Raw genomic sequence first — 23,684 nt, forward strand, 5'->3', positions numbered from 1 at the left:
ACACAGCATGAACAAAACCATGACATAACTGACACAAACCAAACAAAACGGCAGATTCTAGATGCCCAAATACAACAACACAAAAACAAGTCCAGAAAACATTTGGGGTTCGTGCTGCCAGACTGTTGTGAGGGGTATCTGAACCCATCCTCAGGAACAGGTATGAAGGGGAGAAGCACTAGCAACCCTCCTCCGAAACAGGAAATACAGCCAAGGGGAATGAGCGACGACCCTCCTCAGGGACAGGAAAAGGGAAGCTTAAAGGATGGCACCAGCAATGCCCCTCATGGGCAGATTGGGTGAACATGGCATGGCTTGTACATTTGGCTGCAGGCAAACCCATCTGACGTGGCAAAACTTCTCCTGCTGTGTCCAATGTGGTCAGGTCATTCTGTCAAGAACTGGTGGTGAAGGACCCAAAAAGGGTAATCATCACACTGATGTGTGAGACTCACTTACAGAGGAATCTGTTAGCAGTAGTTTTCGCCTATGGAGGTCACAGCTTATACTTAAAGCAAAGATTTAAAAACTTTGGGCAGAGGCACAACATGCATACTTTAATGTATTTTGCATGTAAACGTGACATATTTTGTCATATTTCTTTCTAAAAAAAAGACAAATAGGTTGTTGTTTTTTGGCCATCTTTGTGGATTATTTGAATTAGAAAAAGTCCACGTTTTGTAGAAAAATAAGATATGATGTTTGACAATGCCCCAAGCAAAATTACATCAAACATACACTTGTCATATGTGTACAGCAACTGAAAAGCCTTTATGGAAAACATAAACAAAGAAAATCAGGGAGTAAAATAAGTAGCGAGAAAGGATTCAGCTTAAATTGCAGCAGTCTCTTCATGCACCACCTTGAATGCATGCTGACATGAGACTTCTTCACTCTGCCTCTTTTATGACCTTCAGTGTAATTAACAGTTGCAAACATTGGGTTTTGTGTTGCTTCACATGTAGTCAATCAAGTCGATGTTTTGTTGGTGCTGAGTGGTGTTTGTCTCTGCTGGTGACAAACGAGCGCGGCCCGTCCCCCTGCTGACAGCCGCCCCAGAGCTGCGATGCTATCTTCAGCTCTTCTACCTCCTTCTACAATTACTTCTGCCTCTCTGGCCCCGAGGCCGCTGACACTGCCAGGGACGCTTTGGTCACACACACACACACACACCCACATATACATTACATGCATAAAGTCATTAGTGCAAACTCACTCTCAGATGTTGTGTTTTTGAAAATGTGCAATTAAACCACAAGCAAACAAAACTAAATCCTATTAGGGTAAAATTATAACCTATTGTCTTTTGATTAGCTGCCAAAATCAAAGTCTAGTTTACACATACTATTGGATTTAGTTCTATTACATTCATCCACACTTCAGTGAAGCTCATCCATCCAGCCACACACTGAAACATTTGACTTGGATATGACCCCAAACCGATACCTTTCCCCACCACACACCTGGTTATTTTATCTCTCCCTGCACCCATTGTTGGCCTAATTGAAGGTGGCTTGGCTGACTGGCTGGCGGCTGACCCCGGTCACAACAATGCATACCTGTGGCTCTCACCAGCGCCGTGTAATTGTCTCTTCAAGTGGGGCCCTTTTTTTTTTCCAGTCGACCCCTAAGGGGAGAACGTTCCACACTCAGGCATCACTCAGTCACTCAGCCACTACAGGAAGTAGTTAACACAGGTGACCTCTAGGATGACAGTCAGTAAAGTGTGTGGAGGTGAGGAGGATTTGGTGAATATCAGCGGGTGCTTCTTTGCTTCTTTACAGGGAGACATCGCTCAGTCAATCCATCCATCCATCAATCGGTTAGCAGCAGAGAATAACTCCAACTCAGCTCCGTCTTTGAAGTTTGGAGGGGAAAAAACAGGAAAAAACAGTATGTGGGGGGAGGGGGGGAATGAATACCTGATGAAAATGCATTCTTGATGAGAATAAGTATTTTATGTAAAAGATCTGGATACAGTCAGGAGATGAAACTGATTATGCAAATTAAAATTACCCCTATGGCACACTCACAGCTACTTCTTTTGATTTTTCTCCCCTTTCTAATGAGAAGAGTCTATACAAGCAATATTCCCCCCCCCAAAAAAAAATAGCCTGCATTCTAGCAAATGAGCTCACGATTTAAGGATTTTTTTAACATTTACAAAGTTTAGACATGTTTTTTGTTTTGGTATGTCAATGATTAAATCTGTCTAAAACAAGAGAAATGTGATAAAATAATGAGTTCCGACACAGATGTGTAAAAACATTTTATTGTGTGCTACTGTTAGAAATGAATAAATAAGAAGGACACAGGCCATTGGATAAAACACAATGTTTTTTTTATTTACTGCCATTCCTATTGCTTCAAACAGACAAGCTGAGGCACAGGGAGCACAGAGTGATTCAAACAAGTCAACACTACTGCCGATCTACAAACAAATCTTTGACAAATACAAACAACAAAGGCGCAAAGAAAAAGAGACGCAAGAAAAAACAGCATTTGGCAACTATTAACATCTTGGAAAAAACTTAAGAAGTAAAAAAAGGAGTGCATTCTGCATTTTTAATAGTAAACAGCGTCTCAACTTCATCATGAACTAGATTGAGAGAGAAAAATCAAACGAGAGGCTGCTACACTGCTTTGACGTCGGCCTCCTTTTCCGCCCTCTTTAGCTGTTTTTGAAAGTGGATTTTGTCAGAAGCGCCGGATCTTTCTCTCGCTCCCTCGGATGGCCCGCAGCATTACAGGGGAATGTGGTGCTCTACACGCTTTAAGAGTAATTAAAAGCGATTGAACAGCTGTAATTATGAGAAACGGCGGTTGTGTTCCGGGTCATTCTATCAGTGCCGCCTTTCATCAGAGCAGAAGCAGAGGGAGCTCTGCGTCGAGACTCCGTTTCTCCGTGTGCACAAATTCGAGAACAAACAACTGGCAGGCAGCCCGCAGGCTCACACGCACTATCACATTCATCCACACTTCTTGTGGGAGAGCGAGCCACCGACTGATCAACGTATATTCACACGGATATTTGCACAGAAACACATGTTCTCACATCTCTATGGCACAAGCACACCACTGCACCCTAAACAACACCTTCTTCGTGTTTTCCGACCAGTGACATTCATAACTTTCTTATCATTTTCATTCTTTGGTCTCTTCAGGCTTCTTCCATTTTTGAGCACAATGAAAGGGGGGGTGGGAGGTTCCACTATACACAAGTGAAGTATGCAATACTATGAGAGCAAAGGGAGTTTCCTTACCATTCTACCATATCATAACACTGTGCGACAAGTAGAGAGAATATCTGTATGAGCTGAACTACTGAGAACGAGTCAATCAATAGATAAAAGCGTGTCCGGGTTACATGAGATTAAGTGTACACAGAAATAATAAATAGTTACGCAATGTACGCTAACACTGAAATGCAGGTTCCTTCTATGTTTTCCTTAGAGGTCTCTGACTAAGAGCTTGGTGCGAAGCTTTGCACTTGCTAGCGTGGTAATGAAGCACTATGGTGAACCTAGGGTGGGGCTCTGCTGTCCTGGCTGCCAACTTTGTGGGGGGGGGGGCAGGGGTCAACTGGGGGAGTGGATGTGGGTTGGGTTGGGGTGTGTGGTACTGATGCGGCAATCGTAATGTAATCCACCTCGTTTGAATCTGCTGCCCCCCCTCAGCTGTTGTGGGGGGCCATTCAGGAAAGCTGGTGGGTTTATTTTTCTCGTCCTGTTCTTCGTGTCTTCTGCCCATTTTTTTTACATTCTGTTAAGGCAGAGAAAAGAGCAGCATGACACTGTAATTCTCTGTAATCCAGCCTATGAACACATCCACATATGAACCTGTGACACAGTACTTCTTTACCATAAAGCAAAAGTAATAGATACATATTCATGCACTCAGTATAGAAAAGTTGTGGAGGTAAACTTTTTTTTTTCTTTTTCCAAAAACAGAACAGGTTTATATATTCTTTTGGTTCATTTTATTTTTAACAATGATTTTTTTTTTTAAATGGGAATTTCTTCTAAATCTGATCATACACACACACACACACACACACACACACACACACACACACATATATATATATATATATATATTCAGTTCATGCTATGTATGAAGATATTTTTGTGGACTTCAGCATTTTGGGCTCACCTCCAGAGCAGAGACTCCACTTTGTTGATGATGTCAGCCAGATCAAAGGGCAGAGGCATGCTGGGGTCATCCACTCCCCAGAAGGGCCGGTCCACTGGGGCCTCCTCGGGGGGTAACGTCTGGGCCAAACTGGAGTGGCACCTGGGGCGACAGGACACAGGAAACAGACAAGCCTATTAACTCCTCCCTCCCATCAAAGCCGGCAGGCCGACACATCAGCAGAATAGCAGATTTTTCAACAAACTCTTCACGACATAAATAAAACTGTTTCAAGAAAAAAAAAATGTTTGGGATATTTTTCAAAAGGGATCAAGTTTATTGTTTAGTATAGATAGAATAGATACACATCTTTACAACGAAACTCATATTAACACACTAGAAAATGGCAGGTGTTTAGTATGGCTGCACGATATGAGGAAAACTGATCTTAGTGACCAACAGTACGATGACAATATAACTTGCCATACATGAATAAATAGCAAAAGAAAAAACAACTTCAATGTCATTTCCATTTAACGGCAACAGTTTTCGTTTAATAAGTCAAATAACTTAATTTATACTCCAAACGAAACACGTCAACATCTAACAAAAAATTACTCCGTTCAATTGGTCAACATCGTGAAGGGGACCGTCCGATTGGTCAAGTGTGTGAAGGGTTCTATTTGATTTGTGAACTACTTCAGGCTGCCATGAGATTGTTTTGGCTGGTAAACATTTAAGGAAACCATTTATCTTTACCATTTACCATCTTTTGCAAAGTGTGTATCGGACAGCCTGATATCGTGACGATGATAAACTTGTGAATTATTGTGCAGGAAAAACACAATCAGAATTATGTATTTGAGCAGAAATGACCCCTTTGGTTGTGTGCTATTATCTTTTTGACGAATAATGATGCAGCTAAAACCTGTGGGACAGGACTCCAGACATTTATCTTTTTGGTTGATTTGTGTATACAAAATAGCCTGATAGACATCTAGAATTGTTGATATGACTGCCTAGACTATGTCTGCTTACTATGGTAACAGCAAATGTGCTTTTATTCCAGGAAAGCTGACAGGACAAACAATGCTCCAGAGGAGGAAAGGGTGTGTAGGAAAAGTGTTTCTAAAGCCATAAATGGCTTGGAATGGCGTTAAAGTGATGAGAGGGCATGATATCATATATCATATCATGTATCATGCATCATAAATGTCTCACTCACTTCACACAGATAGTGAAGCACGGCAGGATGCTTTCAGGAGAACATCACTATCTGTAGTTGCTGTTACAGCGGAGCAGTGATTAATAATCTGGGGTCAGCTGTAATTTCTACAGTACTTGGAACCCCTGCAGACCTTGGCCACATCTTTTGTCAGACTTGTGTAAATATTTACTGCTGTGACTCTGTGTTGCTCTCTGCTGTCATTGAAAATCTGCCCTCCCTCTGCCTCCTGACAGATGGAAGTGACCTCTGACCTTGAGGTGCATGAGGGAGACGTAGAGAATGGCATTTGTGTGTTTGAGCGTGTGTTTGTGAACGGGAAGTTCCAGAGCCTCATGGTCGGACATTTTCCCACTTCAGTCATTATGCCAGGGTCTGTCATGTCTCTTTACCCCCATCCACACCCACCAAGGAGACTGAAACAAGTCATATACAAACACACAAGCACAGAGACAACCACCTTCACCATGTGGCCATCAACTGGAGGCGGGGATGGAGAAGACACAGAAAAGCGAAGAGAAGCAGAAGGGGGCCGGTTATGGATGGGATGAGGGGATGTTACTAAGTTGTCAGGGGACAGCTGGGGGCTGCCACAATTTGTGGTTATATATTTTCTCGAGAGCCACTTAATGTTCAACTGGCTCTGGGCCTAAGTGCAGCATTTTGGTGTGGTTAGCCCTTTAAAGAGCTGCTGCATTATGGTGGTGAGGAGCAGCATTAACATCCACTGTCCAATATATCTTCAGCGCTCTGAATCAGGGCCTGATAATAGCATCTGTTAACATGCACTAAGTACCATTATGTAGCACATCACTTCATAAATAATACGATTAGGTGACCTTGGGGCTTTGCGACGAGCTGTGTGTTTAAATGTTCTCATCATTTATTTAGGGTACGAATTAAAGGAAGCACCATTTCAGAAAGGGAGCTGGAGGAGGAGTAGGACAAGGCTGCCATATATATTTACATAGTGTGCAAGCGAATGGACCAAGAAAACACACACATGGACACACACTGTGTGGTTCTGCTGACATCAGCGTAAGGATCCCACAGACAGAGCAGGGAGACCCAAGCTTTTGATTTGGTCTGATTAAGTATTCATGCCACTTAACTATAAGAGAAAACACATTTTTTCTGCCACTCTGGCTCATGTTGAAAGGCATCACACCACACCAAGCTGCCTTCAACAGAGATGTTGCATTTATCTGACAAGGGATCTCGCAACAATAGATGAAAATAGAGGCCTACTGGTTAATCTCAGATATAGGAGATATCAATACTGGAAGACTATCAAAGATAATACAGTGGAGGTAATTTAGCACACATTTGGACAAAGTCTAGAATTGTTCGCAACGCCATCCCCCTGACTGCTAAAATGGAACAAAACAAAAAGTCAATACCGAGCGAGGCGCGTTAAGCTCTCCGGGGCTCGTGCTAGATTTTCGGTGTAAGCCACAGCGGCGTAAAGACAAGGCTCACCAGACGACTTTCCCATGGCAGAACAGTGCACCTTAAAGTTAAGGTCAAAGACAAAGAGGTGTGCATGTGTACGTGTAGAGAGGGGTTTTAAAGTGGTAGAGTATGTGTTTGTGAGTCCAGCCTGTTCCAATGGATTAACCCCAGACAGATATGGGCCTAACTATCCCATCTGGCGCTCGGTCAAGAGAGATTGGCAATACAATCACTCATTTCAATTTGCCCTGAAACCTTATAGCCTGGCAAGCCCCTGCTCAAATGGTATGCTAATGCGAAAGGTATCTAGGATTCTATCGCCTTTATTCCACAGAGGCCTTACTCTCCATGCAGCGCAGTGCACTTGAACTGCGGCTGGGGCAAGAGCACCATGGTCCTCCCTGCAGTAAGGACCCAAACCCCCTTTGCGCTCAAACTAACCACTTTAGCTAAAGTGAGTGTTAATTATGGACAGGCAAAGCAGTCAATAAAAGGTTAATGTAAAAGTCAAAGGATAAATTCCTTTAAGCATTGCATCATTCCACCATCTCTGCGACCAACACACTGCTCACAGGTCTCCTAATCAATACGTTTTACTGTAATGCGCTCCCCATCGATTTTCTCCCACCCGACTCTCTGGTCAGAGTTTCATCACTTGGTTAAAAAAAAAAAAAAGCAGAGGGAGAGGGAGAGAAAAGCGAGTAAATAAAATGATTAACCTCGGTTTCACTTTGTTGTTTTACTCTTAGACTCTTTCTGAAGGGCTTGTTGGAGGAGTGCAGGGTGGTCCAATATCATCACAGCCATCACTACCATCCCAATCATCAGCATCATCAACCCACTCAATCTCTGCTCGGTGTGTAATTGTGTAGCAGTACACTCAAGCAGGGCCATACATTAAAAGGCCCTGTGCTCTTAACAGGATGGAAATCCGCCTAATAGACAACATCAGTGCTTCCGACTTATGCAATTACACTGATAAATGCACAATTGTGTCAGGGCAAGTGAAAAAGAACCCAGAGAATGTAGATAAGAGACAACACTTATTACATTATTGCTACAGAAGGTCATTTGTAACCACAAAGGAGGAGACTAGGTGGATAGCTTGACTTAGGACATCATCTAAGAACAAACATGTTGAATATCTGTTGGAAGTTAAAAATAATTTTTACTTTGTACTTAGTTTTACTCTAAAAACTATGGTAAATCTGAAGCGCAAATCACTCAACGCAAAAAACATACTAAAGATCACAATAACAAAAAAAGCCCATTAAATGATACAAAAAATAAAATTGTATAATAGAAAATCAAAGCAAATTTCTGTAAACCGAAAAATAATCCAAAAAAAGCAAAACACACTTTCAAAAAATGACACCAGAAAAAAGGCAAAGTTTCAGAAAATAAAATTAATTTAGAGAAATCAAAACGAAATTCGAAAAATGAAACAAAATAAGAAAGTGGTAAAGGTAGGTGTTATGGAACATCCCTGATTGGATGACGACTTTCTTCACCTTTTAAGTGGAAGTTATTTGGTATGACAATATCTTTCCACATACAATATTTCTTTAAGCTTCTTACAGTCACTATTAAAGATCGCTCATTCTTCTGTTTTCCCTCTTCTTTAAAACTTATTGTCATCGTCTAACCAGTGATTTCCCATAATAGTTACTTTTTCCATTTTTTTATGTTGTTTAATTTTTTAAAATTTCAATGATGCGGCTAATGTATGCTTTTTCTTTTCTTTTTTTAATGCATTTTTTCTAACGGTTGCTAGGGGCGCTCCAGCAGAAAATGTAAGAGTGAGACGGGGGAATACAGTATATGTGTCGAGGAAGACGCAAGTGTAATGTAAATTCCTGCTTTGTGATGAATAGCACGAACAGACCCTCATCATGGAAAATGCAAGAAGAAATGCATATGACGCAGCAGTGTGAAAAAGTCCACCATCACCAACGGGTTTGGAAAAGCCGGTCTGCTGCGTGACGGAGAGGACAGTACAAGCTTAGGAGTGAATTTACCTCAGGATGAGGACAGCGACAAGGAAGGGGAGACAGAGAGAGTGTGGCGAAGAATATCTGACGCTTTTCCAATTTGACACTGAGGAGGAAGAGTTCCATGGTTTCAGTGCACAGAAGGCGCGTGTCGCGCAGAGGCGCGCCTATAAGTTATTGCTGCTCTCGGTGACTTTTAATGGTATGTTTTTTTTAATCAGCCCTGTTAGTGCTGTTACTACCGTATTGCTTCTGTGTTACTGCTGCGTCACATGCACTGTTTGGAATAGAGCTGTGACGGGGTGGGATTTTTGATCATGCAGTGATGAAGCAGCAGGAGTTATGGTGTCGCCCCCCCCCTCAACACAAAATCCCCCGGCGGCTGCTTCGCAAACGAATATCGGTACAAGTAATAATTACAACGCAGTATTCTTTCTTAACAAATAACAGTAACAACTAACTATCTAACTAATGAACCAACTGTATAGGTGTTGTAGAATGAGTATGTGTGTCAGCTAGCTGTGTGTGTAAGAGGAAGGGGCCGGAGCAGAGCAAGAGTGAGTGAGAACGCTTGCTTTTGCGCTGCACGCGCTCTCCCCTCCCTCCGCTGTACCCGCTCCCTCCTCTTTCTTACACACGCAGCGCAAGGTTTCAGCACATCCTCATTCTACAACACATGTTTCAATGTGGGCACATGCAGCTTATAGACAGGTGCAGTTCTTGTATGTACAAAATGTTTCATCCTTTAAAAATGTAATGGTTGCGGCCTATAATCACGTGCGCTCTATAGTCTGGAAATTACGGTATTTGTTTTGCTTTTTTGATTGTTGCTATGATCTGTAATATGTTTTTGCCTTGTCGATTTGAATTGCTCTTCAGGGCCACAGTAAAAAACAAATAGAAAGACAAAAAAATACAGGATCAAACATTACTTTCCATAGTTTTTTATGCTGCTCTCTATCAACACAAAATAGCAAATCAAAGGGAAAGACATGCAAAAAAAAAATAGCATGTATCAGTGTACACAGGATATATCATCAATCAATCAGCCCTGCCAATTTTGAATTTGTATTAGATGCTTCTACTGATCTAAGGGGTAGAAAGTACCTAAGAATACTAACTTCCTCATGCTCTGGCTGCATCTCATCTGACTGTCTAGAAAATGCAGGTGTGAACTTTTATGGTTTTGGCAGCCTTAGTGGCTGATAGACGAGAATGCAATCAAACAAGTCATGAAAAAACAGGCATGTGTCTCATAAATCAGCCTACCCCTGAAGGTAAGGCATGCAATCACGTCCTAAGGAAAAAGAAGAATGACAGAAGTATATTATCCCTGTACTTTCTGTGTGTACGCAATCTTCTGTAAGAAATGAGTGATTTAGTACATCTGTCTTTTGCTGTCTTGCAGTTATGCTGCATAATGGAGAGACAGACAGATTGCATTCATCTGTGCAAGTATCCTTTTGCACTGGGCAAGATAATAGGATGACACTTTTGATGCAGCCAACCAATGAGGTGTCATTGTTTGACCATGACCTTCCATCAAAAATGAATCCAGACAGTTTTTTTTTCATGTGTTTTTTTTTTTTGTCTCAGGTCTCATAACTTTTGTAAATAAAGTTACTGCCACATCTAAAGTTAAACTTTAGGTGCCGTAAAATGTGAACCACCCCTCCAAAAAGAAATCGTGGGTAGGTCGCCGTCTTAACTGTTTCCAAAGGATCAATCAAATGCTATTGTGTCTGGAGACGGCTGCTGACTCTACACTTTGTGAGTGTGTGAGGTGGGCAATTGTGGAGACTGAGGGAGGGGGGGGGGGGTTTATCATCAAATGCTTCACATATGTTCCTTTCTTTCTGATTCCCTCTAAGGAGCCCTGGCTAATAAAACTAACATCTGATGCACTCGTTTCCCCTTTAATTAATGGTTGTGAAAACCATGCAATAATGCATTAGCAAGAGGGGGGCTTCGGAGACAAGGTGGTCGCTACTTTGAGTTTTTTCACTCCCACCTCTACACCCACGTGCCGCTATGACTCCTTTGCAGCTGGGAACAATGACTCTGCAGAGAGCGTGGGGAGCTTTGGGTAAGGCAGTCTCTTCATCAGACTCCGTGAGGTCTCCAACTTACCAGATGCTGTCTGAACTGCTCTGCAGACCACATGAAACAAGCAAGCTTCATTAATGGCATCTTTAGCTCATTGGAGGCACACGACTATGGGGTTATCCCGGACATATGCACCGTACGTAGTGTTAAAAAAAAGTCTGCCAAAAAAAGATTTGTTCTACCTACAGTGTTTGATGTGGCCTGGCTGTTTGCCCTGTCTGGAGCAAAGTGAACCAGATGTAACAGAAAGAAAACACACACACACAGCCAGGTATTCTCTAAACAGCCCTCATAATTGGAGGCCATAAAACACTATTGCAGTCTGGAAGTGCAAAAGAGGCAAGAGGCTGAACCAAAGCTACTGCTCGCAGGAAAACCAGGTGGACATCCATTAGGTGCTTAACAGGGTAACAAATTACCAAACACCTTGGCCTGCTCTTTCTCTTCCCAAGGCTATGCAATGGAATGTGGCCTAACGTCAACACAGGCGCAAAATTTACGAGCAGACACCTATTGTTTGAATGCAATCACAATCTAATAAAAGAGAAGAAAACAAAACAAAAAAGAGGTAGAGAGGGGACATCTAGATAGGGTCTTCCCAGCCATTTATTCTTCCGACAAGGGGTGGAGAGACAGATTACCCCTTGAAGGCTTTCGGTTTGTGTGTGTTTCTGTTCCTGTGTCACAGAAAGAGCATGTGTGGGTGTGGAAACGATGAGACAGTATATGTGTGAATGCTCCAGGCTGCCTGGAGAGGAATAAGATGGGCTATGGGTTTTGGCCCTTATTGCCACTTGTGGCTGTTTAAAGTGTCATTCACACAAAAAAAAATAGTAATAATAAATAAAACATCAAACCTAAAGATTGGGAGTGTCCAGCAAAAATTTTTTTGCGAGTCTTGCAATATTTACCCCTATAAACATGTCAAATCTAGATCTCCTTCTAGTTTTAAGCAGCATTTTAAACAAGATTCACATGGAAAAAAATACCACAGTCCAACATTTGTTTGTCTGCAAGCAAGACTTATTAGCATCTGTTCAGAAGGGTTTTGAGTTTTTTGCTGATTACACTATAATTTATAAAGCCTTGGAGAAAATTAAAGCAATAGTTGGACTAAATGGTAAGGGTAAAGAAGGTTATATGTCTGCAAATGATTTCTCTTTCACATCTTGGAACTGGCAGGCTATAAATCTGGTGGTAAGGAATTAGGAAGATAGTTACTGCGGCACTGGGAGCACGATATTCTTGGTTTTGCATGGCATGCTGTTGCAGTGAAAACTTGTAAGAATGATCCTGTACAAAGATCATTTTTAACCCTTTAGCCTTTTATGCCTCACAAGCTCCTTCCCCACAGGCCAAGTCTGGGGGCCTGGTGGATATCATTTTAACAGTGCAATACAGCTGGTGATGGATGAGGCTTGCCTCAACAGCAACACAGCAAAATCATTGGGCAACACCTGACCGCAGTCACGTGATGAGGTCAATCAAACTAAAGCGCAGTTCCCACCTGTCTCCTAGTGTCAATAGCTGAGCTACATAATTATAGTCTATTGTAACTTAAATGGCTTAGTTACAAGTCAGACTTGTAGCTCCAATGGAGTCAATGTCACATTGTAAACACTTTCAGTAATCCAAACCAATGTGATTGACTATTTAAGCTATCAAATTACAGATATTGGGTTTCAGGGATGTGTATGTGTTAAATTACTTCAACAGTAAAAAAAATAAAATAAAATAAAACATTTGCTTCTGTCTTTGAACCGTTTCCAAGAACATAATGTACAGAGAAATCTTTAAGTACAGTAAACAACTTGAATAAATACACTTTAGGTGTAACTGCACATGAAAAGTCCCCGTCAGTGTTGACACTCCTAAAGATACGATCACACAACAGCCTCTGTAAACCAATGAAAGTAAACATAGCCCAATAAAAAAGTCATAAATATTTCACCTTATAAAATTGGGCATAGGCGGGGACTGAATTATAATCAGCAAACTGTTCTTGCTGCAACAGAAAACTAAAACTGAAGAATTAGTACACATATTACTGAGAATAGTCGTCAAAGAGTCTCTGTATAATATATATTAAATATCATTCTTTTAGGCCTGATATTTACATTACTGTCTAAGTTTATTTGGGGATCTCTTCTAATGAACTGAGTCAGTCAGGCTGGGCCCAAAGGATCTGCACCAAACAGGATGCAAAGAGAGAAAACAGTCAGACAGAGAAACTGTGGAATGAATGAAAGTGAAAGTACCTGCTTGTAGAAGAATTGGCAAATGGAATTTAGGTGTGGGTGCAGATGACTCATTGCAAAAAAGGTTTCAGGTGTTTGTAGTGAACAATAACTTAACAGTACTTTCTTTGTGTTGACATGGCAATTATGAAACTAAATAATCCTAATGTCTGTATGCATAACACAGGTGTCTTCAGTACTTCCTCACCCTTTGTTATGCAGTTATCAATAAAAATAAATAAATATTGGATCTACATTGAAGCCTATACAGGCTTAGACTATTTTCCACAAAAACAACAAAGACGAATGTTTTAAGAAGTGATCAGCATAATAAAACAGTGGGAGTGAAGTGGTAACAAGGACAAGTCTTTAAACCATTTATTAGTTTTCTCCCTACAATATTCTTCCAACCCACAAGCACACTTTTATGCCTTATCTATCTCAGTAAGGAGGCCTCTCACTAAATTCTTTGCCATTGCAGTTGATCCAGGGTTAGCAGTGGGGAGTGAGAAAGGGATAACCTCTTCCTGAGCCTCACATAAAACCCAGATGGCCATGTGGAAGTTCTGATCCAAAAACTAGCTTACAACTCAATCACTGTGGTTACATCTCCAAGTCCACAGTTTAACCCCCTCTGATGTCAGCCAAGGTCACAGATGCACACTTGAGAGGCAAAATGAGCCAGGAGTGAAGTGCTGCCACAGCCGAAGGAATTAGATCCGGGCTGAGTGGCCCTCATCTGGCTAAGCCTGGTAAGTAGCAAGACTAACAGGCTGAGGCACGGTGGTTTGAGTTCACAGACACACATGCATCCAGGCTTCTAAACTTGCATGCACATTGACACACATGAATACTGAGGTAAACACGCACTTGCACACATAGCCCGACGGACATGCACACACGGAAGGATTCCGAGGGCTACAGATGGTGTGCCCTGTGTCTGGTAACTTGGGCTCTGATTGAGCTAGTTTTAGATCCAGTTTAGAAGCTGGCACCATGAATGCACAGGACTCTGGGGGTGAAGGAGAAAGACAAAAAGTGGCAGCAAGAGTGCAAGAAGCTGTTAAGAGAAGGTGAGGTCTGACTCCTTTTATACCCACATGGGAGACTCAACATTTTTAGTAGAACATCAACATGTCACTGTCCATTTGTCCCCTTTGGCCTTTTGCCCACGTGCTGCAACTCTATCTCTACCTAATGCCTACCGGTAAAGCACACACACCCACACACATACACACACAGAAAGCCAGCGGCTACTTCAGCCATAATTCCGCCCGACTTCCGTTGTCTGACTGGCAGGAGACAGGGAGGGTGAGGACAACAAGCTGTGAATACGGGAAGAGACAGAAAATCATTGAGAACCTTGCCTTTATGAATCTTTGATGACAGAGTGTGGGGGTTGAAGGGGCTTTGCCTCTGGTTAAATCAGAGCACAGCATGTGTGTTGTGTGTATGACTGCCAAGAGAGGTTGAGATAAACAGGACCTGGACTGGGCCCAGACAAACCCAGCAGTTGGGAACATTTGTCCCAGCAATTAGTTCCTGTCTTTTTAGTTCATGTTGCAGGTAAAGCAAGTTAAGTGTCTTAGAGTCAAATACAATGTATAGAGGTTGACATGTAACACACATATTTATATGACAGCGGATGCAATCATCCTTTTTTCAGATGCTGTGTGCATAATTTCATTTTCATAACAGATTTATCTGTTGACCATTTGTTATACAGGAAATGTTGTACTTAATTTGATAGTAATCAACAATATCTTCAATTATTCACCTTTGTCACATTCGTTGACGTTCACTACTGCTATTAATTGCTTGTCTTTACAAGCAATCAAGTTTCTTTCATTTTCTCTTGAAAGCAGTGTGTTTTTTATGATCTTAATTACTGAACCACAATCATATCATATAACCATACTCTGCTCTAACTGAACTTGAGATATATAGCAATATTTATAGTAGATCTGAACATTTTGAGTATTTAACAACCATTTAACCATCCATTAATCTTCTTAGTCCTCTACACGAGGGTTGCTGAAGCCTGTCCCAACTACTTTCGAAAGTACAGGTCACCAGTCCAACGCAGAAATGCTCAAATTTAGCAAAGATCTATAAAAAATGTAATAGAAATTAAACAGAATCAACTGTATATAAATAAAAGCTGTCTATATCTGTCATCCCTTATGTTATATTGCCTAGGTCTTGTACCAGTCTGTAGATAATTCAAAAAGGAAATATACATAACAATGCAATAGACAGTTCTATATGGTACAACTCACATTATTTAAAGTTATGTTCATTGTTGAATTCACTTTTCCTTGGAAGAGCCACATACAAAGACGAAGGGGAAGAAACGAAAGAGTGTTCATTAACTTTTCTTCAACACATTTTATCAGTGTGATAATAGGCCGGTTAAGCAAATATTTCTGATGTGTTTAAAGTGTAGGTATTTATAAAACGGATGTCTCATTCTTCTGGCATTACTTTAAACATATTTTCCAACCACACATTTGCCTTTTCATTTTGCAGTTCAGCTATGCTTTCAAGAAAGAATACAAAAAGAAACTACTCAAAGAATGCAACAAGTCTTTTGATATATTGACATAAACTAATTTATGGAAAGGTGAGTTCAGCGGAAAAATAAAGAAAAATTTATAATCGCTGAAGGCAGATTCAACAAATAAAAGTTGGTAAAAGTCGTTACATTGGTTTTTTAGCCAGAAGTGTTAAGCTACTTTTAACCCTTGATTTTTAAGACACACAAAGGGTATTTTTTGTGATTACCGGTACTACTGCTTATGAAAGTATCCATTTCTTAATTTGAGGAAGAAGCAGTTTAACTCGTAGTAACAAGTCAGGCTTACTGCCAAAAAAGTGACAAAGGACGAGGAACAAGACTTAAAACAAACATTGTGACAAGCTGATATTATCTTGTCTGACACTGCTGTTTTCTGATTTTTAGCTATAAATCATGCTGGAACTTCTTACAAAGGACATACCGTCTTGCAGCTATAAGAGTGGGAAAATGCATTTCATCCAAAGCCTTTTGGCATACCTTTACTTTGATGTTTATGGTTCTACTTTTGCACCTGTTCCCACCCGTGGGACACCTGTGATGACTAAGAGAAAGGTGTTTTAATTAAAAATACAAGACATGTTACAACATCATTCTCTCACATCCTTAAAACTGGTTTTAATTATTGTCAAGCAGCTGCCAATTTCCTTTTCTTAACATGGGTTAGGGTTTGTCATGAAACAAGCGGAGCTGCATAGCCACGTTATTACAGCTGCCACCTGTCACAGCTCAAAACTCAGAGTTCTCCAGCAAGCCTGGCTCATGTTAACGTGTCACCAGTGAAGTCTTTTGAAGGCTTGATTCATCCATCTGGCAGCAAGAAAACTAAGGCACTCCTGAATGACTTCCGATCACACAAAACTTTGGCAACGAGGTGAACCTTCTTAAGCTGATCAAGAGTTGCCTTGGCTTCCATCTACATCTGTCAGGTTCAAACTTTACACGCCACTGCACACATTGAACACATGCAGCAAAATACAGACACATTTACAGCTGCTGTCTAGACTAATCCACTTCATGCATGAATTTCCACAAAATTTCAAATTTTTAAGATAAAGATGAACTGATTGAGAACCTGCATGTCTGCTACTCACAGTTCCTGGATTTATGTGTTCTGAGAACTTCCTGCTTTATACTTCAGTCTTAGAAGGATAAGAAAATACTACATGAGAAGACAATATGGAATTGTGTCATATCTTGGTTGGGCCATTTTAAAAATGGGAGTTAATGTCACACAGTGCCCCCTGATGGTTCCCACAAGCTCTATCCAAGTAGGAAAAGATATGAGGTAGATGAGTGGTAAAGTAAGAAGTGAATCTAAGGAAATGTCATTTGAGATTACTCTGAAGCAGTTTCCTGTCTTTGTTTTTGAGGAAAAAAATGTGAAAAGCGCAGTACTTAGCAGAGCGGCTAACTTGAGGTTTTATCTGCAGGATAAATCAATAGCAGTGTCTGAAAGCAGAGCAGAGTGTGCTGGGAGGGAGCTAGAGGGGCTATCCCTGGCCTCCTGCCCCCCAGGCCCCTCCTGGGGAGCTACCTGCCTGTTTCTTCACCCTCTATCTCTTCTGCTTCACTGCACCTATCCTGCTGCTACATGCTCACACAAAAAGACACATATGCTACAAGACCACTTCTTCTCTGAAACAGCCATCCAGTGACATCTTGTTGAAACATCTACACAATTGAGTGCAACAAAGAATCCACAATGCTGAAGTTGTTAGAATGCAAGTAGTGACTTAAGTGCATAAGGTCCGGAAGAACACAACAAGACATATTCAGCGTATGCCTTTACACTGATTTGTGTGAGATGCACCTGTACAATCTTTTTGTCCCCTGATAGTTTGCAGCACATCAACCAGATGTGGTCAGGGTACAAATGACTTCCCAATGCAGTGGGCTTTTACACAAAAGGGCATAAAAGGCAACATAGAGGAGTGAAAGAAAATAATAATAACCTAAACTATAGTAAGAGGCCCTGACAACAGCCAAGCATAGAGAGAAGGAAAGCACGACTCTACTCAGGAACACAAAGAAAAAATATAACCTCCCACATAAAAAAAAAAACCTTCCTTCTCTTCCCTCTTCTATTTGCTGTTACTTACTTTCAATCACAGTTAACATCACAGAACAAGAGGTGGATGGATGGGAGGGGGTGAACAAGCCTTGTGCACAATGTGCTTGTTTGGCAGCTGCTTGGTCTGACATTTAAGGCCATGGGGACCTTGTTGAAAGAGCAGATGCTCACTGATGTACAGGCACTGGAACATGGCATCTACACAAGTGGCTAAAGCTGGAAAAAGGGGGGAAATAAACCTCAGAAAACACATGGCAGTAGAAACAAAAATATTAAAGGTTACTGGCCCGTGTACAGATGGGTTTGAATGAAGATGTATCAGGGAAAATAGAAAAGTTGACTTAGCATAAAAACTCATTCTAAAAGCATAAAGAAACTGTTGAAGCTAAACAAATGACAATTACATAAAGAAAATTATTTTTTACATGTTTATTATTCATTAAACATTGCCACACAAACATAAAATAAAATCATCTCAGCAACTGCAAAAATGAAAAGTGAAACTCTCTTGAAGATGTGAAAAAGAAACAAAGTAATGAGAGCGTGCTGGTAGGATGAAATGGAATGAAAGCAAATGGGAACAAAAGAGAAAAACTCAAAATACAAGTGAGAAGTACAGAGCAGGCAGCATTATGGTGCATCTCCGGCACAGAGAAATTAGTTTCCGCAAAGGTCTGCAGGCACTAATATGGAAATGGTAGGCTGGCAGCTTCTTTGGCTGACTGTAAACAGGATCTTGGTAAGGCATATAGCCTCTGGTGAGGCCCATGGAGGCTGGCAGCATCACAATGCTGAGCTGAGCTGTGATACTCCCACAGTCCCTCCTTCTGTCTATCTGGTTCCTTTGCTCCAAACTTCACTTGTGAGTAATTCATGAAGCGGGTTGAGGGCGCTTGCGGAAGCAGTACGCACACATCCTGACATGAAATACATGACATGTTCCACATGTCTTCCCACAAAACTACAAAGAACTCTTTTGTCTTTACAAAAAAAAAAAAAAAAAAATAGAAAACAAGAAAGTAACATTAAGAAGTATTTGGAGTGCTTGCATCACTTTTGAAATAAGTTTGAACCAGATAGCTGAGCGCAACCAGGTTATGAGGGTAAAGTTAAATGTATCCAACTTTTCGCACTAATGGTTTCAGTCACTAACGCTTTCAGTCACTAACGCTTCAACGCAAAATTTAAGGGATGTTTCATTACCTGTCGAAACTCTCTCCATGTTCTACTTGGGTTAAAATGGGATGCACAGTCAAGTGAGTGGAAGAAATATAGTCCTGAAGACTTGCCAGAAGTTAAAAGACCATGAAAAATATTAATAGATAATTGGATGGGGACACTTGTACATAACATTTCATTTAGTATGGCATTTATCTCTGCACAAATGACATCAGCATGTTTAACAATAATTAAAATCCCCTACAAGTAATACTAACTTTAGTTCTAGCATAATTCATTTCCACACATCTGCAAATGTTGTTTTGTTTTGTTTTTTGACAACAATGACAACTCCTTTTTCCTTGTTCATAAAACTGTGGCACTCAAGAATGCATTCCCTTTGTCATCGTGCAAAACAAAGTGTAGCACAAGATCTTACACAAAAGCAAACAACTTTGTCTTGTGTCTGAAATGTGTGTCACTGTGATTGTGCAATGCTGCCCATTGACAACGCTGCTTGGGATGAATATGCCTCTCCTAATTAATAAAAGGAGACAGGCTGAGAGAGAGTCAAAGAGAAACTCTTCTGCAATTCTCCTTCAAACATGCACTTCCTACGGGACCCCATTGTTTTGACTGAGGCATCATGGGTAGCCTTATTTACAGATTTTAATTGCTCTGGTGATCTGTGGGCAAAACACCCGCTGTAATCACCCCACAATAGAATTGTTACTCTTTCTGACAATTGTAATAAAATGTTCTACAGTGAACGGGGGAAAACAAGGAGGAGGGAAACAGAGACGGGATGGCAAAGCATGTAAAGAACATCCAAAAACCTAGAGAAATAAAAAATTAGGAGTAAATATTTTGGATGCAAACTTTCTCAGTGAGAGGAACTAATCCCAGCAGGTGGGAAGTGGGGATGAGGATGGGACTGTTGTCCAAGGAAATGATTGCTCTCCCACCTCAAAGTGACAACCATGAGAAGCTCACCGTTCCTGGTTCTCCAAAGCGGAACCGCAGAGGAGACATCAACTGCAAACATCAGACAGCACACACACACCTACAAACAGATTGAAAACCAGGAGAAAGTTCACCTACTGGAGGAGATTAGTGTCACCAGGCAAAGCTATGAGCACAGACTGTCAGCCACAGTCACTGTTGATTTGGGAGGAGCTTGCACAACTGGTACCTCTTTATCTCCAGAAAGCTTTCAAAAAAGCTATTTTTGGGGTTAGAAGTGGAACATTCCCATATTTAGACAGTGGATAACCATGTGTGGAGTAGAAATGAATTCATTTCATGAGCCAATAAAGTATTTGACTCGTGCAACAAAATGCAGAAATGCCTAAAGTGATATGTTTTTCATTATGAACTTGCATCAAAATAGAAAACGATGTGAAATGTTTGACAGAATAGTGTAAAATCAGTACGATTTTACATGACAATAAGCAAAAATGTACTCAGAAAATTAAAAATAAACCTTTATGTTCATAACAACTGGTGGAAAAAGTAATCTGTCTTTCATATCTACATTTTTTTAAACTTTCTGCATAGAAAAAATACCAAGAGTAAAAACTGTGCTCCATGAAAAAAAAAAATCAGGTGAATAAAACTTTGTTCTTGTTATTATAGCTGCTGATAAAGGTAAAACAAACACCCTGTACATCAAAGGTCCATGAAAAATTAAAGCACCAATCAGCTGGCAATTATTCTCTTTAATCTCCTGGAGGGAGCCAATAGCACTAAGCCTCCGGTCGCAATGGCCTGGAAGGGATTTGTGCTTTCAGCGCACACTTCTCAGTACTAACACTTACTTTGCATTTTGCTCAACTCAGAATAAAATGAAATTCACACAAACTTTCTACACAGTTAGTTTTACATCTTTGTGTGAGTGAAATTCAACATTGGGTACATTAAAACCAGATCAGTATGTAATAAATTAATAAATGTATGTATTCAAATATGTCAAATGGTCAGTTGAAATTCCACAAGAGGTGATCAATGAGTTTATTCACATTTGAGTACGTGTCATGTCTAAAGATGATCATTTATATTCTGTGATTATCAGAGCACAGAAATTCTTCACCTCTTGTAAAGAGGATGCAAAATAGCAGCAAATAAATACATTTTTTAGAGAAACTGCAATAAGAGAGGGGAAAATGGAACCAAAAGATGCAGGAACGATATGAGCAAAGCTAAACCCAATGTTTTCTATCTTCAAGCAGCCACCAACATGATTAGAGACCAGTTTGGCTCCTGTCACTTGTTTTAGCATCATCTTGGCAAACCCTAACTCTTTATTCTGGCCAGTCGATGCATTTGTGGAGCTGCTCAATGCCAATAATTCCCCCCTGATCTTAATTAGAGAAACACATCAGATACAAACAACATCTCAAATCAATCGACAGCTACAGGGTGGAGGGACTGGGGTCGTTAAGAGGTACGACTTTTTGTCTCTTCTTCCTCAAAAACAAGTATGGAAATCCGCATCTGCAAATGTAAACAGCTCCAGACAAGGTTCTCTCTGGATTGAAAATAAGTCAGCAACTTGCATGACATAATTACCAAACAAAGTTCCTTGATGTGGGGATGAAATATAAATGGCGAGAGATTCTATCCAGTCCCTGTCTGGCTGCTCCACCCTTTCCGTTACTCTTCATCTCCATTTTCCACTCCATCTCTTTCGTACTCTGCGATAGCAGATGGATAGTGGCGTAAAAGCAGAAACAGGCTGACAGGCTCCTTAGCCGCATGGCTGAGTGTATAACTAGCAACATTAGTGAACACCTAAACCCAAGGAGCCATCAAAGACAACTATATTCAGTGCAGCATCCAAAAAAGTGCACATCAACACACAAGCACACATTTCTGTTCCAAATGACTGTACACACAACTGTTCAACTTACAGGCACATACATGCACTGACACTCCTCAGGTACATAAACACGTATGTTCACACACACACGCACACACACACACGCAAACACACACACACAAATGCCACTAAGCAAGTCAATATTGCTGATTTTCCTTGTCAGCTCCTAGGCAGGCACTGGTTTAAAGAGACATCAATCTGTGATGTCAGCACTTACCTAATGAACCCTCTCAGATCGATGGAGGCACTGGTCTGCAACACAGTCTGTCTTTACTGGCTGCCTTGTTTTTTTGTTTTTATGTTGACTCTTCACTGGGTCATGCTGCAATGTCCAGATGTGTTTCCTAATGTGTTCCCTCAGCTGCAAGGCTGAAATAGCGCTAATATATAGGGGAGTTTCTAGTCTAACTTCTAGACTTGTTTAAAAAAAAAAAAATTATTACTAATGTCTGTAAATGTGTTTACACATGGGTGTAGTTTTAGAGTTTTAACATAGACTGTATATAAGAACTGGACAGAGTGGCCCCTGGCGTTCTAAATAGGAAGTACCCTGGTCCCAAAAAGCTGAAAACCCATAGACTTCTGTTGAGAAATGAACAGTTATAACTAAGTCATTATATTTGTCAGAAGAAAAAAGAACATTCTTGCTCTGCTACCTCTTATTTTTAGGTAGCACAAGCTATTCAATTTATAAACTGACCAATCAGACCAATCAAAAAAAAGGTGGCCACATTTTAAGTGTTTGACCGACAGATTCCCTTGAGCCTGTTTTCAGTGGCCTTCTAACATGTTCACTACTGCACTAAGACTAACCAATCACAGCTTAGAGGATGTCTGGCTCCAACAAGGTGACGGACACATTGTGGAAAAATGGGCGACTGAATTGACTTCATTTGGTTGGAACCGAAAGTTAGGCATTTTCTATGGATGACGTCACACTCACTCACTCCAGTTCTCCATATACAGTCAATGAGTTTTAATTAGTGAATCATTTTTTTTTGTCATACACAGAATCAACATAAGGTCAACACTGCAATTAAATTCTCATGGCATTGTTGAGAAGAACTGTCAGGCTTGCTAAAAATAGAGAGGTCAAATTGGTATTTTCAAATGATCTGTACTTGTCTTATTTTTGAAAATCAGTGTGGTAACATTGAGTCTAAATGTTGTAAATGTATTTGCTTTAAACCCTTCACCCGAAAATGACCAAACCAAATGTCTTCCAAAATAGTCTGGGTTGTTCAGTCCAATCTTTTGCCTATCTTACAAAAGGCCAGGATCCAGTTATACCATAAAGGACCAAGATGGTGATGACCAAATGGTGCTAAAATAACCTGGCTTCAAATTGCTTTTATGAAAATTGATAATGCCGTTTGATGTCCATTGTTTTTACAATCAATCATTTAGAACAGCACTGAGTCATTTCAACATCTTTGGACCTGTTCTGTGTGTTTTTTTCTTTTCTTCTAAAATACATCAGTTTACAGGCAGACTGGCAACAGCAAGGCAATGGAGGTGGCAGCAGTGTGAGATGCTTTACAATTAGATTAGTTCCATTTCCTTTGATCGCTCTCACCCCGTCCCATCATGCATGTGACACTTCAAATGCAGGAGTCTTCCTGTGCCACTTAATTGACCAGAATAAACATATTATATTGCGATAAGTGTCGCAATTGTAACAAATTGTACGCCGTGACTGACACAAATCATGGCATTAGCTTTGCCTCCCTTATCGGTGGCCTCCTCGTGCCTTTTCAATAAACAATCTAGTAGACGGAAAAAGAGAGGAGGGATGAGCGAGGGAGAGAGGAAAGAAGAGAAGGAGGGATTGATGGCGAGTGAGGCGAATGGGAGTGC

At 40.7% G+C, this 23,684-nt stretch overlaps 1 protein-coding gene across 1 annotated transcript in view; it reads right to left on the reverse strand.

The window, feature by feature from the left end:
• Positions 1–2,319: 2,319 nt before the first annotated feature.
• The window catches only part of fto (FTO alpha-ketoglutarate dependent dioxygenase), a 123,272-nt gene continuing 101,907 nt past the window's right edge, over positions 2,320–23,684 (reverse strand). Inside the window, exons 9-10 of the mRNA XM_011493353.4 lie at positions 4,153–4,293; positions 2,320–3,762 (exon numbers count right to left, since the gene is read on the reverse strand). Of these exons, the coding sequence (XP_011491655.1) occupies positions 3,756–3,762; positions 4,153–4,293 (148 nt within the window). The 3' untranslated portion in view covers positions 2,320–3,755. The remainder of the gene's footprint in view (positions 3,763–4,152; positions 4,294–23,684) is intronic.

The sequence above is a fragment of the Oryzias latipes genome, chromosome 3 (genome assembly GCF_053564925.1).
Source record: "Oryzias latipes strain Hd-rR chromosome 3, Olatipes_Hd-rR_3.1".
NCBI lineage: Eukaryota > Metazoa > Chordata > Actinopteri > Beloniformes > Adrianichthyidae > Oryzias > Oryzias latipes.